General features: G+C 36.2%; 1 protein-coding gene across 13 annotated transcripts in view; it reads right to left on the bottom strand.

Moving 5' to 3' along the window:
- Window positions 1-14866: 14866 nt before the first annotated feature.
- The window catches only part of dgkza (diacylglycerol kinase, zeta a), a 244352-nt gene continuing 242352 nt past the window's right edge, over window positions 14867-16866 (bottom strand). For all 13 annotated transcript variants that reach the window (XM_049471206.1, XM_049471208.1, XM_049471207.1 and 10 more), the window contains one exon: window positions 14867-16606. In XM_049471206.1, coding sequence (XP_049327163.1) covers window positions 16490-16606 — 117 coding nt within the window. In that variant the 3' untranslated portion in view covers window positions 14867-16489. The remainder of the gene's footprint in view (window positions 16607-16866) is intronic.

The raw sequence follows: 16866 nt of genomic DNA, 5'->3' as shown, positions 1-16866 counted from the left end.
TCCCACACAGTCTCTCTCTCTCTCTCTCTCTCTCTCTCTCTCTCTCTCTCTCTCTCTCTCTCTCTCTCTTTCTGTGTGTGTGTAGGGGTCAGTATGTCCATGTTGCTGCCTGTGTGTGTGTGTGTGTGTATGAGTGGATAATAACCAGCCTACAGCTCCATCACTCTAAGAGGCCTTGATTCTCTAATGCTTGCTGTCTAAACTCACTGCAAGAAAGTGTCTGTGTTCTTGAAGGTAGAAAAACATAGCTAATTAAAGTGGCAGTTTAAGATTTTTAAAAAAGTATTATTCATGGTGGGGAGGGGACGAAATAGCTTAATAACTCCATCAGATCCCTTTTATGAACATCCCTTACAATCTAAAAACAGGTCTGGTCTGGTAGGTCTTTTTTCTGGCCATGACAGCTTATCTATTTATCTGCAACCATGGAGCTGTTTAATCTTAGATAGAGATAGATAAATAGATACTTTGTTGATCCCAGAAGGAAATTCTGAAAAAAAAAAAATCACCAGACTTATCGACTTGACATTCCCCATAACCACCAATGGTACTGAGGGTTTGTCCCTCAACCGCTTCTCTGACTTCTTAGCCTTTAGCTTAGCTTTTAGCTTAGCTTCAGCTCTGCAGCCTCAGTACTTTCACCTCAGCTTCCCCGGTATTGTGTGGACAATGCCCCTATGTCCCATGGAATAAATAAGGATAGAAAAACTCAGAAAAGCACACAAAGAGACGGAGCTACTGGAGCTACTATTAACCTGCTAATTTACATATAGCTACTTTAAACAACACAGAATTAAGGGAACAGTTACTAGTGCATTGAAAGGTTACTTTATGGAGATGCAGATTTCATTGTCCAGCAGGACTTGGCATACTGCCCACACTGCCAAAAGTACCAATTGGTCTTATATAATATTCTAATTTTATGAGACAGTGTCAACTATAAACAAATAAAAATACAAATAAAATACACAGAAATAGCTTAAAATAGATCACTCTGTGTAATACATCTATATATGAGTTTCAAATTTTGAACTGAATTACTGGAATAAAGTAACTTTTTAATGATATTATAATTTTTCTGCTCCGCCGCAGATTCTACGCCCATGCAGGTTGCCAGATTGACACGCAGTGGCAAATGATGACAAGTTTTACTCTGTTGTTATGAGTTACTACAGAAAATATAACCCTTAATGGTCCTTTAAATCTATAATACTGTCAACTATTTTTTTTGACTGAATTTTTTTTTTTTCCAATACAATATTTGGTTCCTATCCCCACCTGCACTGAGAGAATTACCCCAGCTAACAGAGAAAGTTATAAAAACATGTATCATTGTTTTAAAAGGTTCCTAAAAAAGGTATAGACTGTAACATTACAAAAATAATGTTGAAAGAAGGTTCGGAAACAGTGTGACATAATAATGTTTTGCAACACTTGACAGATTGAACATTTTAAGAAGCATACATTGTAACATTCAAAGAGATTCATAACCAACATTTTTTTTGCCTCTTTCTCCTCAGGTTTGCTCACTGGTGGCTCAGACCCGGATCTGTGCAAACCTCCTTTGTAGCAACACCCGTTATATAAGTAAACATGATTTGACCTGACCTCCAATGTCAGCAACTGACACTGAAAAGGGATGAGAGCTCCCAAACAATGTAAAAAAAGTGAAAGGTAATAAAACTTTCGGCCCAGGTGACATAAATATATGTGCTTTCTGGTGAATGGGTGTCTGAGGTGTCTACTGTGGGCAGCTGGGCGCTGAAGATTAGAACCAAGCTGACGTTTGTTTAGATTTAGGTGTACATGTTCCAGAAAGGAAAGTTTCTGTATATATTTATAGCCCTATCTTGTAAAGCGCTTAGTGTATACAGGATATTAGAACATAGGGAAGATGTACCGTTATGACTGGATATAATGTTAATGGACTGTCCTGTCCTTGCTTGTTCATGTAGATATCTAGCCTCTTACTATCTGTGTGTTTATTAAATCTGAGTGACAGGTTTACTAATGTGAAAAGCAGTTTATTCTGTTGAACATGTGGTTCTCTGACTGGACTGTCTGGAAAACAGGGCTGAAATCGTGTTGTGGTTCTTGGTTCTCAATTGCTAACTCCACCCCATCAGGTGAACTCCAGTTACCCAATAGAAGCTCTGGCTGGAGTAATTGGTGGGAGGAGCCAACCTTTTAAAAGCAAGATCCAAGATAACTGGTAGTCTTTGGTGTGCTGTGAGTTGTTTGGTGGTTAAACTGTCCTTTTAAGGAATCCTTAGTTTGAATGTTTTTACTTGCATGTTAACTGTCTTTGGTTTAAATTAATTTGTAACTGTTATTAGTGTTTTGTTTCAGGTATTTTGTGTGTTTTATACCTCAGATTTGTAAGAGGTGTTTTTGCTACTAGTGGCGTTTAGCAGGTAAGGAATGTATACCAACATTCCACTGTATTGGCACTTTTTTTTTTTTTGGTTAGGGAAGCTTAGAATAATGTTTTAGTTTAACTTATTTTGTAACTAGCTGTATTGAGAATTAGAGTAGGGAAGTGTGGTTTTGCTCTATTCTTACTTTTGGTGCTGCATAGGTTGGCTATTATAAAAAAAATGCAGTTCTAAAATGTATGTAACTATGAAAATGTGTTCTAATGGCTCTCTGTTGGAAATAAAGCTCTTGCCACTTCCTCCTGTTTTTCCCTGAGTTTAATGGTTTTCAATGAAACTACTTAATATTTATTCCCACAAACCTCTAGAGTGAAGTTGGGATTGTAAAACCTTTCCCACTTTGTCTTGTTGCCATGCATGTTTCTTGCATGTTCACTAACTTTGGTTTGGGTTAATTTATAATTGTGTTCGGAATGTGCTTTTTCAGGTATTTTACATGTTTTATACCTTAAATTTGTAAGATGTTTTTGCCACTAGAGGCTTTTAGCAGGTAAGGAACATGGACCTCTACATTTTATACTGTATGGGACTCTACTGTTAATTTCTATAGGTTAGATGGCTAGATAAATAAATTTGTGAACTGTGTGCTGCATGTGGTTTTGGAGAAGTTTTAAAGAGAACTTTGCTCATTAAAATAAGATTATTTTACCTCAAATGGTCATTTGTGAACTTTGCTTAATTGAAACAGGAAGTACAGCTCAATATTGTATATTTTCTCTCTCTCACACACACACACACACACACACACACACACTTTGAATATAATTTGAGTAAAGATAAGACTTGAGCCCAGCAACCTTTGCTCATTATTTTACCTACAATTATAACCTGGCTTCTTAAACTCCGAATATTGTGTGTATTTCCCCCACATTTCTCAAGAGACTGAAGAAAACCTCTGGAAGGAATCCTGTATGAAATTCTAAAGAAGGATTACAGGGGTATGAGTACAATGACTGTCTTAAGTGTGTGAGGTGTCTGTGTAGTTTGAGTTGGTTTTATAGACGCAGTGCTGCAGTTAATTGTTTACAGATTTAAAGCAGGCATTAACCATCACTACAGTACCTCCGTATACTGGTGGCTAACTATGCTATAGTTTTAACTAGCTAGCTATGAAAAGGTAAATAGTGAGCTAGCTAAAATTGTAGGTTGTTACAATGTCAAATGGCTCATTTGTCCTAGCTAACTAAGTTCGCTGGCTATTTGCCTGATTGCTAAATTCAGCAGCTGGCTGTTAGCTAGATGGAGCACGGAGGCTAATTGTTCTGCCTACTGGATAGCCAGGCTGGCTGGGTCAGTAATGCAGCTAGCCTGATGCTAGCTAGTGTAACGATAATGTTGCTAGCTGGATACTCTAAGCCCGGCCAGCATAGTCACACATTCTGCTAGCGTGTCGCTAATTCTGCTTTGTGCACTTGAAGTGATGGAATCGCCTCAGTCTTCCACAGCAGGTATTAGTGTTTTTTAGCAGGTGGGTCTCAGCACTGCAGTGACACTGCCATGGTTTCTCATTCTTTAAAATAGCTAAAGTTGATTTGAAATGATTATGTTGTGTTCTTAAACGTACATGATGAACTACAACCTGCTGTTAAACTCGTTTTATGTCGGTAGTAATCATTTGTAGTAGTGTCATAAATTCTTACTCTTATTCATCTTACAATGGAAACAGCTTAATTTCACTTATTGTGAAATTGCGTCAGTATTATAAGTAAAGCCATGCAGTGAAACTCAGATTTGTGTAATTGTATTATTTTTTGTAAAAAAAAAAAAAAACTAAATCTGATATGTAAGTTTAAGTTAAAAATGTAGTGCAACATATTTGCAACCTTATTATTAAGTAATCATTTTAAAATTGTAGTAAAAATTGACAAAAAAAAAAGGTTTGGTGGTTATAGTGCAAAAGCAGTGCACTATATTTACTATAAGTAAAACTTGAACATCATTTTCAAAGTGTGTGTTGCTCTAAGATCTGTGAGAAGTTTGTGCTGCTTCTAGATGTGGTTAACATGAGATTTTAAGATTTAGATGGTGTTTGTGATGTAGGTAACTCATTAGTATAGTACTTGACAAAGGTTTGCTGCCAATGTTGTTCTATTAATTATTGTTTTATGACTGTTCTTGATGCAGTGTGCAATCTCCTCCTATTGACTGATTTTGTTTTTGACCATTTGTTTTAAGATGTTTCAATAATTCTCATGCCTTTGCTGACATACTAGAGATCCTCTTCCCACCTTTTCTTCCCAAAGCCTACTGTTGGCATATTGGATTTGTGCCAAATCTTAAATTTTTCATTTTAAAACTACCTAATTTCAGCCATCCCAATTTTTTTGGAATGTGTTGCAGACCTGACATGCTTAAATGGCTGTATATTAATAAATTAAATGAGTTGACCATATAAAACAGAATATCTAGGGTTCATACTGTTGAAAGTAAGAAACACTGCATCTCTTTTTTCTGTCCTAACTGTTTCTGATTTGGGGTTGCAAAAGAGGAACTGTTCAGGAAAATGTCACAGTGTCACATTCCACAGAGAGATTGAGCATCGTTTAGGGGAGAAATGCACTTAACTCCACTGAAAGAAAACAAAAAGCACAACAAGCCAAACTATTGGTGTTTTCTTCAATCTGAAGTGCCATTGTGTGGAATCATTTATCACTCTGGAGAACAAGCATTCATTGTTGCAGAAGGTGAAGCAACAAAGGCTCTGCATTGGTGTGACAAACCCCCCTTCAATCCCCTTCAACCCCCCCCAGAAAGGCCGAATGGGCTGCGGGAAGAAAAAGGGGTACGAAGGAATGGAGGGGGAGTGAGGGTTGGAGGCAGAAAGAAAAGGGGGTTTAGAGGTTGTGAGGTTAATATGTGCTCTTTCTAGCCTGCTGGAGAGGAAAGACCTCCTCCATGTTCTCCACAGTCCTACCTCTGTTCCACATCACAGCACCGGATGGGACCATTCCAACCCCCTACACACATTGTACACACACAGAATCACACACACACGGCTGGGTTTTCTAGGAGTCATGAGAAAGCAGACTAAATAGGTGAAAGGTGAGTGTCTGTGAGTGTGTGCAGCTATAAAAAATAAGTGCTTCTGCATTAAAGTGTGAGTAAAGGAGGCTTTAAAATCTAACTGTTATACACAGTCTTTAATAAGTATCTTATTCTACCTGCACTGTTCTGTGCACATAAACCCTAAACCACCTTTTTCCATTACTAGCTGAAATGTGCTCCTTTAAATTAATGAAACATGCCAGTCCTGCTTAAATTTTTTATAAACATTTCCTAACCTTTAAGTTGCTGTAGGCGTGGAGGATGATTCCATGTACTTTGGTACGCAGACACATCACAATATGCCCCCTGCTGACATCCAATCATCTGAGTCTCAGAGGCATGCTGCTGCTGCTGCAACTCAGCCAATCAGCTCTCCCTCCTGCCCCACCTCTAAACCCATACATCACCCAGCGCCCCTCCCAAAATATCCCTCTCTTTTTTTTTTGCTATTTTCATTTGAGCTTAGAATGGGGTTTAGCGCCCCTTTAAGTGACAGTATAAGATTTGAAGATTTAGAGACCTCTGTGGCGAAAATGTGTAATTGCATGAACCATGTGGAAGAGTACTTTAGAAACACACTGGTGCAGGGTCTTTTCAGAGCAAATCAATCTGGCAATTTCAGCCAGGACTAAAAATCAATCTGTGGATTGTAGCAACCTCTCTATTTAATTATCTTATTTTAATTCTGTTTCTTTGGTTGGTATCTCCATGTTCGCAGTGGGTCTTGTATCAATGCCATTAGCAGCACTGGGGTTGCACTGAGGTAAACCAGACAAAAACCTCAATGAAAAACCCACCAGACCAGTCTGTTTCTAGTAAGAATATACTGCATTTGGCTTGGAATGCTCACGAAGCACATCGATGCAGTTTATTAGAAGATTTGGTCCTCTTCTCATCAGAGGTGGCAGGCACAGGTTCACACAGGCTCACAATATGATATTGATATCACAATATTGTGAATCTGTGATACTTAAAATACAGCTCTGGAACAAATTAAGAATCAATTTCTTTGATTTTGCTATTTATAGGTGAATGTTTGTAAAATGAACATTGTTGTTTTATTCTAGAAACTACAGACAACATTTCTCCCAAATTCCAAATAAAAATATTATGATTTATAGCATTTTTTTGCAGAAAATTAGAGATGGCTGAAATAAAAAAAAATATGCAGAGCTTTTAGACCTCATTTCATATTCATAAAGTTTTAAGAGTTCAGAAATCTGTATTTGGTGGAAAAATTCTGTTTTTTAATCACATTTTTCATGCATCTTGGCATGTTCTCCACCACCAGTCTTACACACTGGTTTTGGATAACTTTATGCCACTCCTGGTGCAAAAATTCAAGCAGTTCAGCTTGGTTTGATGGCTTGTGATCATTAATCTACCTCTTGATTATATTCCAGACGTTTTCAATGTGGTAAAATCAAAGAAACTCAACATTTTTAAGTGGTCTCTTTTTTCCCATCCAGAGCTGTATATCTGGCTTTTCCAGATGTTGTCTGGAGTTCTTCATGTTTGTAATTTTGTGATGATGCTTCCAGGCAGATGTGTTTGTGTAAGCAGTGCTGCACAACAGCCAAACCTTTCAGGCAACATACTTGCAGCTGTGTGTGAGAATTTTCTAGATGTCCCAGATGTTGCAGTGACATCAATAATTCCCATTAACTGCCATTTCCCACTGACATTTCACCCAGTGGAAATTACAAGCTTTAATATCCGTAATTGAAGGTGGGAAGGTTGCAGCCATCAATCATATTGTGTATGTAATGTGGGACAAAATGGGGTTTTATGGACATACAACCGTTTTTGTTAGGGCTGCACAATACCGGATAAAAAAATGCACAGTAAAAAGATTGCATGTATTATTTCCCACAATATGCAATATAATATTAAAAATACAGATTTGTTCAATGTCAGTGTCAATGATACAGTCCCAGTCAAACGTTTGGACACATATGCACATATATTTGGTGTTTTTTCAGTATTTAAAAATGGTTCTGCATGTAGAATAATAGTAAAATCATCCAAACTATGAAGAAAAACAATAAAAAATAATGTGGAATTATTCAGAACAAACAAAAAAGTGTTAAACAAACCAGAATCAGATTTAAAGATTAGATTCTTCCACCTTTGTATTTAATTTTACAGTCAATTTACATCCAGTGGATTTTCCATCCATGGATATCATGCATGAAAAATAGCATTGTTTAGACTGGTTTCATTGTATTCAATAAAATAATACAAAACAAAAGCAGTTAGTTGGCTTCTATTGTTCTACAGTAACAGTGTTTGATTAAGCTGTTGTTCTGTTCAGTTCACTGTGAAAAAAAAAACACATCAGACTTCAGTATTTATGATAATTGCCTGTTTTATTCTGATGCAGCACAAAGAGACGAGGATAAAACACTGGGGTATTACATTAACAGTTTCCTATTGTCCTGTACTTTAGCATATTGTGCAGTAATGTGTGTTATTTGTGATGCACCACTATTGCACTGCTTAATGCTATGATGATCAATTTAAACTGAATTAACCCTTAAAGACCTGAATAAAAAAATAAATAAAAGGATGCTGTTTTATGTCTGTAATGCACAGAAAAAAGACTCTACTAATATTCTACTATAAAATCTATAAAGCAATTGAAAAAATAAAAATAATACAAATATATAATAGCTTTTTTTTTCATTGCATTGGAAGCCTGTGTGTAGTATTTTATATTTTATGTTAACATTTTTATTTCATAAGCCATTTCTGGTAACTCTTTCATTAATATATATAATATATTTTAACTAATGATTCACAAATGTAAATACAGCATTAGTTCATCGGAATTTAAATTTTAAAAAATGTTTAAACGCGATAATCAGTCATCAGTTTGTATATTCATATTTAGTCATTTTAGCAAAACATTAGCTTATCAGAATTTCAACATTAATACATCACTAGTAATAATCATTTTAAACCTGCAGTTAATTGCGGCACATGTTGCCAATGTGTTTAGTAGTATTCACGCATATGCTAGCAACTTTTTTATTTCTTAAAATGTAAAAAAATAATAGTTATTAATCTTTAGTAAATCATATATTAATGTAAGTAATTATAAACTGTTACCCCATTTTTAACAGTAAAAAATAATACATGATTAAAACACGCTCTAGATCACATTTAATTAGTATAAATTAGCTGTTTCTCCAGTGTTTTTGCAGTGGATGGGATAAAGCTACTGTTTCATTGGTTTATAAATATGTTCATTGGCTGGTTCATGGTCTATTTTGATGGAAAACAGCTCTCAAATTGTGTAATGTGCAACAAAACTAAAGAAAAAATAAAGAAAATACATGATGTTCATTGCAATGGATGCAGGGCGTGAAAAGGTTATATTGAAATACTGAAGTCTGTCAGCACATACACACTTGTTGTTTATTTATATATTTACTCAGGAGCTCGATAAAGAGTTCAGGCCTAAGGCATGGTGAGTGTGTGTGTGTGTGTGTGTGAGTGTGTGTATGTGTGAGTGTGTGACACATTCATTAACAGTCAAGCTGCCTGCTTTGTCTATTTATAGGTGATCTATTAGAGCCTGAAGGCATGTAGGCCATGAGCAAATGAAGTCAGAGAGCCGATAGCTCTATCTACACACAGTGTAAAGGCTACAGGAGTGTTTGGTTTGCTTTAAGGGTGTGTATGTGTGTGTGTGTGTGAGCTGCTTTAGACTGCACTGAGGCAGTTAATAGGTCATGACAGCTATTAATTACCTCTCCTGGCTGTAATAGCATTGTTGACCCTATAGGTAACCTGTGTCTCACAGTAATGTGTGATATGAAGAAAGGGATGCTAGCCTGTTCTCAAATGATAATGGGTAATGGAATCGTCATGGAAACCCAATTTATTACTGTATTTTTTGCACTATAAGGCGCACTATCAATAAACGTCTATTTTCTGCTTTCTTTTCATACATAAGGAGCACTGGATTATAAGGCACATTATGTGACACTAGTAAGGAACATGGGTGTCGCCATGTTTTCCTTCTAATTCAGCAGGTCTCACCGCTGGGTGGCGAAAGCTGTAAAGCTAAGCTAAGTTAAAGAAGATCTCTGGTGTAAAATGGACTTTTGTTGTAGTAAAACATGATAGAAAGTACTTACCTTTGATAAATAGCACACCTCCGTTCTCCCACAGTGTTCCGAGATCCAGAAATTTTAACAGTTTGTCCAAACACCCTTCAGACTGGGTGACACGGGGCATAATTTGCCCCAATAAATCATTTTTTCCAGCTTAAAGTAGCTCCACACCTCCTTGCTAGAATCCAGAGAGCCCTGGTATTTAAAACGAGGCATTAATAACTTAAAAAGTGAACAAGAAGCTTATTAAAAACCTCTGTTTACATCCCATAATGCTAACCTCAGCTCAGAGCGTTTACTAGGCTAGTAAAGTTCACACTACACTGAGTAACCCTGAGTGTTACGGTGAACCAGGGTCATCTAACTAGCGGTTCGTCCCACGTAGCTTGTTTTAACACGGTAAACACACTGACTTAGGCCCAATATATACTTACCTCTGAATGGTGAAAGAGGTAAGAGAAAGAGGAGTCACGCCCATTATGCAAATAATGAGTTTATTGAGTTTACTTTGAGACTGAAAATCAACTCTCAGTTGCTTTAACTCTACAGTTTTTGCCGTGTAAGTTGTTCAAAAACTCCAGCAGCACTGCTGTATTTGATCCTCTAACACACACCACCACCATGTCAGTGTCAGTGCAGTGCTGAGGATGACCAACCACCCAAATAAATAAAAAAATAAATAAGAAACCTGCTCTGTGTTGGTCTCTCCTGTAGCATCCTGACCACTGAAGAACTGGGTGAAAGGAGGATAATAAAGTATGCAGAGAAACAGATACAGGATTACAGTCTGTACAGCCAAATCTTTCAACCTCTGAAAGTTAGAAAGCCGATAATTAAAGCAGAAGTAAAGCACATAAGTTGTCAGAAGCCACATTTTAGAGAAGCAGCAGTTTGAATAAAATAAAGTCAATGGAAACTTTTATCCCATATCGCTGCAAAAAAGTGCCTGAGACCAGAATGAGGCAAAATTCCTCCGTTTATTCTTAACTTACTGAATTACTTCTGCACATCCCCAAGCAATCTCCTCAATTATGGGCACAAAGCTTGAAAAGGGGCCACGGAATGGAAGTGCGGAGATAAAATGAAAAATGCTTGAGAAATTCCGGCGGTGCCGCCAGAGCTCCACTGACTGAAGAGAGCGAGAGTATTTGTGAAGGCTGAATGGTGGCAAACAGCATTCAAATAACCGGTAAGAGTCCCAGAGACGCCACTGCTCGAACACCTGGAGCGAGAGCCTGGTATTTGTGTTTCTCCAGAGGTACGGCTCTGAGCTAAAAGGGGGTAAAAAAAAAAGAGGAGGGCAAAAAAAGGCACAGGCAAACTGCATGCTGACGCATTATGAAGTTAGATTTACAGCATTAGCACAGCTTAGCTATTGCACCGCAGGCCACCGTGAATCCAGTTTATTAGAATGCATTCTGAGGAACAATCTCTTCAATTATTAGTTCAATTATTATTCTTTATTATGTTTGCAAGCAGATGAGAACAGATTCAGTCCTATTACACTGTAACTGCGTAACATGTATTTATCATAAAAAAAGTTTGATAGATTCTATCTACCTTTGCCTGTTAACCCAAACAAGCAGTTTTTTTTACATATACACACACACACACACACACAGGCAGTGAAAATAATTTTCCATTTTTTTTGGTGATGAAAATTTTTTCAGGTCCGAAAAATTTTGGAGACAAAGTTTTTTCAGGTTCCTAATTTTTTTGGTGACGAAAATTTTTGGAGACGAATTTTTTTTGGGTGCCGAATGTTTTTGGTGACGAAAATTTTTCCGGTCCGAAAATTTTTGGAGACAAATTTTTTTCGGGTGCCAAATTTTTGGTGACGACGTTTTTCAGGTTTAAATTCTTTTTGGTGACGAAAATTTTTTCAGGTACCAACATTTTTGGAAACGAAGTTTTTTCGGGTCCCAAATTTTTTTGGTGAAGAAAATTTTTGGGGTTTAAAATTTTTTTGGTGACGAAAATTTTTCAGGTGCTGAATTTTTTTGGTGACTAAATTTTTTCCGGTCTGAACATTTTTGGAGACAAATTTTTTTCGGGTGCCGAATTTTTGGTGACGACATTTTTTCGGGTCCGAAAAATTTTGGAGATGAATTTTTTTCGGGTGCTGAATTTTTGGTGACAACGTTTTTCAGGTTCCAAATTTTTTTGGTGACAAAATTTTTGGAGACTAATATTTTCGGGTCCCAAATATTTTTGGTGACGAAAATTTTTCAGGTACCAAAATGTTTGCTGCCGAAAATGTTTCGGCTGCCAAATTTCTTTTGTGACGAAAATTTTTTCGGGTTTGAAAATTTTTGATGAAGTTTTTTCAGGTTTTAACATTTTTTGGTGACGAAACTAAAGGTGCCGAATGTTTTTGGTGATGAAATTTTTTCCGGTCCGAAAATTTTTGGAAACAAATTTTTTTCGGGTGCCAAATTTTTGGTGATGAGGTTTTTTCGGGTCCCAAATTTTTTTGGTGACGAAAATTTTTCCGGTCTGAAAATTTTGGGAGATAAATTTTTTTCGGGTACCAACATTTTTGGAGACGAAGTTTTTTCGGGTACCAAAGTTTTTTGTGACGAACATTTTTCGGAAACAGTTTCTGGAACTGGAAACAGTTGAAAGATCATTAAGGAGCGCAAATAAAAAAAATCATAGTTTTTTTTAATGAATCATTATATCTCTGTTTTTGATTGGGACTTGAATAAGAGAAGAAGACAGCAGCTCTCCACAGGTGAGAAATTAGTGTAGATAATATTAAAGGAAAATACAACATTTCCACATTCCTTACTGGAGATTCAGTATACAGTAGATATTTAGCATTAAAAATAGAGAAATAGGATGTTAGTGTTATAGTAATCTCTAATATAAATGTCTAAAATAAGTTCTATATTAAAGATAATGAATGATTGATGCAGTTTTATTATCCAGTCACACTGAATATGAGTAAATATACAGTGCCCTCCAAAATAACTGGAACAGTGAGGCTAATTATAATCCATAATTTCTGCTGTAGACTGAAAACTTTTGGGTTTGATATTAAAATTTGACTATGAAAAGAAAAATCAACATTTTCGCTTTTATTTCCATTTCCATCGCCTCTGGAAGCTGTTGCTGATTTTCCTTGGTCTACCTGTTCATCACCTGTTGCTTAGTACACCAGTGACGACTTTCTTCTTCAGGATGTTCCAAATGGCTGTTCTGGTTATAAATATATATTTGGTGGAATAACCCTAGTTTTTAATCAGAGTTTTTATCATGCATCTTGGCATGTTCTCCTCCACCAGTCTTACACACTGCTTTTGGATAACTTTATGCTGCTCCTGGTGCAAGATTTGTTTGTTTGATGGCTTTTGATCATCCAGTCACACTGACCATCTTTCTCTTGATTATATTCCAGACATTTTCAATTTGGTAAAATCAAAGAAACTCATCATTTTTAAGTGGTCTCTTATTTTTTTTCCAGAGCTGTATGAATGCATCATTGTTCTACTGACTGGCATGATACACTACATAGGGAGTATTGTGTAATTTATGATTAAACCTCTGTATTTAATTTCTTGTTCATGGTGTGTTGATATCTCTGTGTAGAGGTATTATCACTTCTTACAGGACAAGATTTTTTTCCCAGTGTGTGGACAGAAATACAACATTTTTTAAAAGTATGTGTGGACATAGATTCCTTCCCTTTTTTTTTAGGTCTGATGTGAAAGAAACAACCTGGTCTGTGGAATCTGCACCCAAATTTTAACAAAGTTAAACAAAAAAAGTTTATCATTTACAAATAGATTACCTAAAAATAAAATTTAACCTTTACCTCACACCCTGTATATGGATTTTCCACATTTATTGTCAAGATTTGTATTTTGCATACCGGAAAATATGCAATATTAATTTTAAACCTTGTGTTAAAGTAACTTCTGCTTGTCTATGCTTTTTAAATATATATATAGATTCAGTACATAGTGCTTGGCTTCGCTTTGGAAAGCTCAAATAGTTCCCAAATTCTTTTAGTGATGTTATGAACTATCTATGCTTTAGATTTTTTGGAAGGAACCTGTCTGAAGCCTCTTCTCCCAAATGTAATGTCCTGTAAAAACAAAAACTGGTTAGAAACTGGTTTCTACCACAAAGTAGAAGCCAAAGCCCAAAAGTCCTCCCTGCTCTTGACCAATTATCATTATATACCGTACTTTACGAATTAAAAGGATCACCAGATTATAAGACACACTATCAACAAACATCTATTTTCTGGTCTATTTTCAGGATTTTAAATGCACCGTATACTGCAAAAAAAAATCTATATACAGCTCTGGAAAAAAATAAGAGACCACTTAAAAATGAGTTTCTTTGATTTTACCATATTAAAAACCTCTGGAATATAATCAAGAGGAAGATGGATGATCACAAGCCATCAAACCAAACTGAACTGCTTGAATTTGTGCACCAGGAGTAAAGCAGCATAAAGTTATCAAAAAGCAGTGTGTAAGACTGGTGGAGGAAAACATGCCAATATACATGAAGACTGTGATTAAAAAACAGGATTATTCCACCAAATATTGATTTCTGAACTCTTAAAACTTTATGAATATGAACTTGTTTTCTTTGCTATATTTGAGGTCTAAAAGCTCTGCATCTTTTTTGTTATTTCTACAAATAAATGCTTTAAGTGACAATATGTTTTGGGGAATTTGGGAGAAATGTTGTCTGTAGTTTATAGAATAAAGCAACAATGTTAATTTTACTCAAACATAAACCTATAAATAGCAAAATCAGATAAACTGATTCAGAAACTGAAGTGGTCTCTTATTTTTTTCCAGAGCTGTATAAGATGAAGGCATGGTCCAAACTAACAAAAGGCCATTTAAAGGGCAAAGATTTTAATCTTGTGTAATTCTTTGACATGTAGACCTGGTGTAGAAAGTCTTCAGATTTTATATCAATTAAATGATAAAACCCCTTTAGTGTATCTGTTGAAAAAGTGAAATATATACTATTTTTCTCTATTTCTCTATTTTTTCTATTGTTGAGTTCATGAAAATGTTTGCAAACATTCAAAATGTCTAAAAACGAGCAACAAGAAAATGTGTTTGTTTATGGATGAAGAAAACCAGAGAGTCCCACAGGACTTAAAATGGCATATCAAATTCAGAAAGGCAGCCATAATACAGTATGTATGTATAAGTATGTAAAAATATGTATAAGTAATAAAATCAGTGACTAGGACCACAAAAAAATGCACTCTGTGACAAAATCTTAACAAAATCTATTTGTTGCAAATTAAATATTTTTTTAATACTTAATTATGCCTAGTTTCAAAGCCAATGTAATTTAAACAGATGACTATTATGGAAAATAAATAGTATCCTTAGAATAATCGGTGCATTAAGACAATCCATAAATCCATAAATCAGAATGATATACACTCTTCAGAGTAAGTTTGTTTCTTTAAAATACAGAGAAATCTTCCACGACAACTCGAGAGCAGAATCATGTAGAACAACAAAACCGAACAAAAGCAATCCTGTATTATGGAAGAAAAAAAAAAATTGTACAGTCATTTATAATACAGTAAGACACATACACAATTTGGATGTTGTAGCTACAAATTATATAAACATCTATTTACTTTTAAAAAAGTCATAAGAAATAAGCTGTAACTGTAGAACGCCAATTAAAAATCGAGGGATTAAAAAAAAACGTTGAAGAGTGGAATAAAGAAGGCAATGATAGCTACAGTGCAAATGTTTCTCAAACGGAAACCTACTAAGATACGTTTACAGTACCAAAAGTTCTTATTAAAAGCGAACGTCTGCCCAACGGAGAACGAAACGATGAAAGAAGCAAAGCCCTCCTAAAAATAAAAATAGCTACCACAGTCCAATATTCCTTAAAGAACCTCCAATGGCTTCAGTGCAGGGAAAGCGCTGAGACAGCGCCCCATGTCTACTAAAACTAAAGCTTTAGCTTTTATAACACTCACACACAAAATATCATCATCATCATCATCATCATCATCATCATCATCATCAGTTCAGGTAAACAAATCAATCAGTCCATCCAGAATCTGCAAAATGTCCTTAAGGTCCTGTGGAGTCAATAGTGGCATCTTCTACCACCAGTAATAATAATAATAATATTAATAAGAATAATAACCAATATGACTGGTTGCATCATGTTTTTTTTTTAACACTAGACTTAAAAAAAAATACAATAAAATGAAATAAAAGGAATGAAATTCCGAGCTGTGTGATCATCAGTGCTGTAGAGGTTCCTCATGCTTATGTCACAAACTCTTTCAGAAGTTTTTTCTCTTTCAGTCGCCTCCAGGCACCATTCAGCAAACTCCACGTTGAAATCTGAAGTGCTTCTGCATAAAAGACAGCACTGAGAGTGTTACTAATGAACACTTTAACAAAGAGAAGCCCCGCCCACTTCCTTTCATACCTTCGGACACACCCACACACTCACTAGTGAACACACAAAACGATGGCAGTTGGCCGGGCAATGGACATACATTGGGTCAAGCCAGTTGGCGAGGCCTTAATCCAGGATCTTAAAAGCCCACATATCTCTTCATTATGTGTGTACACGTGTGTGAGTGTGTACATGTGTGTGTGTGTATGTGTGTGTGTACACGTGTGTGAGTGTGTACATGTGTGTGTGTATGTGTGTGTGTACACGTGTGTGAGTGTGTATATGTGTGTGTGTGTGTGTGTTTGTGTGTGTGTTGTCCACTCTCATGTCTCCACCAACTGGAGCTCTGTGTTGCTATGTGGTGGTTCATTTGTATTTGTATTGTAGTTGCTAGTTAGTTAGTTTGGCACAAGCAGTTCAGGGTTCCAGACGCAGTGAGGTCAAAGGTGAGAGGTAAAAGAAGATCAGACATCAGACAGCGGTCTCCTGGTCCTCGCGCTGGATCATCTGGTAATGTTGACGGTTCTCCAGATACGCTGCCAGTTCAGAGTCCTTAGCTTTCTCCGCACGGTGCTTCGGAGTGTCGCCCTGAAAAAAAGAAATAAAAAAAAACACACACATATAAAGTGAAGTGAATCATTGGAAATTGGAATGTTCTACAAGGGTTGGACACTGAAACTAAAACTCCTGGTTTTAGACCACAATCATTTATTGTCTCGATGGACAGTTCTGGTGGAAACAGGAGAGTTGAGGTGCACATTGAATTCTGCCGTGATTTGGGCAACCGTGGTTTTATGTTTTTTTGGATACAATCCAGGTTAGCACCTGAAAATCTCTTTCAGACAGCT

Source organism: Astyanax mexicanus, chromosome 23 (assembly GCF_023375975.1).
Source record: "Astyanax mexicanus isolate ESR-SI-001 chromosome 23, AstMex3_surface, whole genome shotgun sequence".
NCBI classification, from domain to species: Eukaryota; Metazoa; Chordata; class Actinopteri; order Characiformes; family Acestrorhamphidae; genus Astyanax; species Astyanax mexicanus.
The sequence above is the reverse complement of the archived record's forward strand: the minus strand, read 5'-3'. Positions and strand labels throughout refer to the sequence as shown.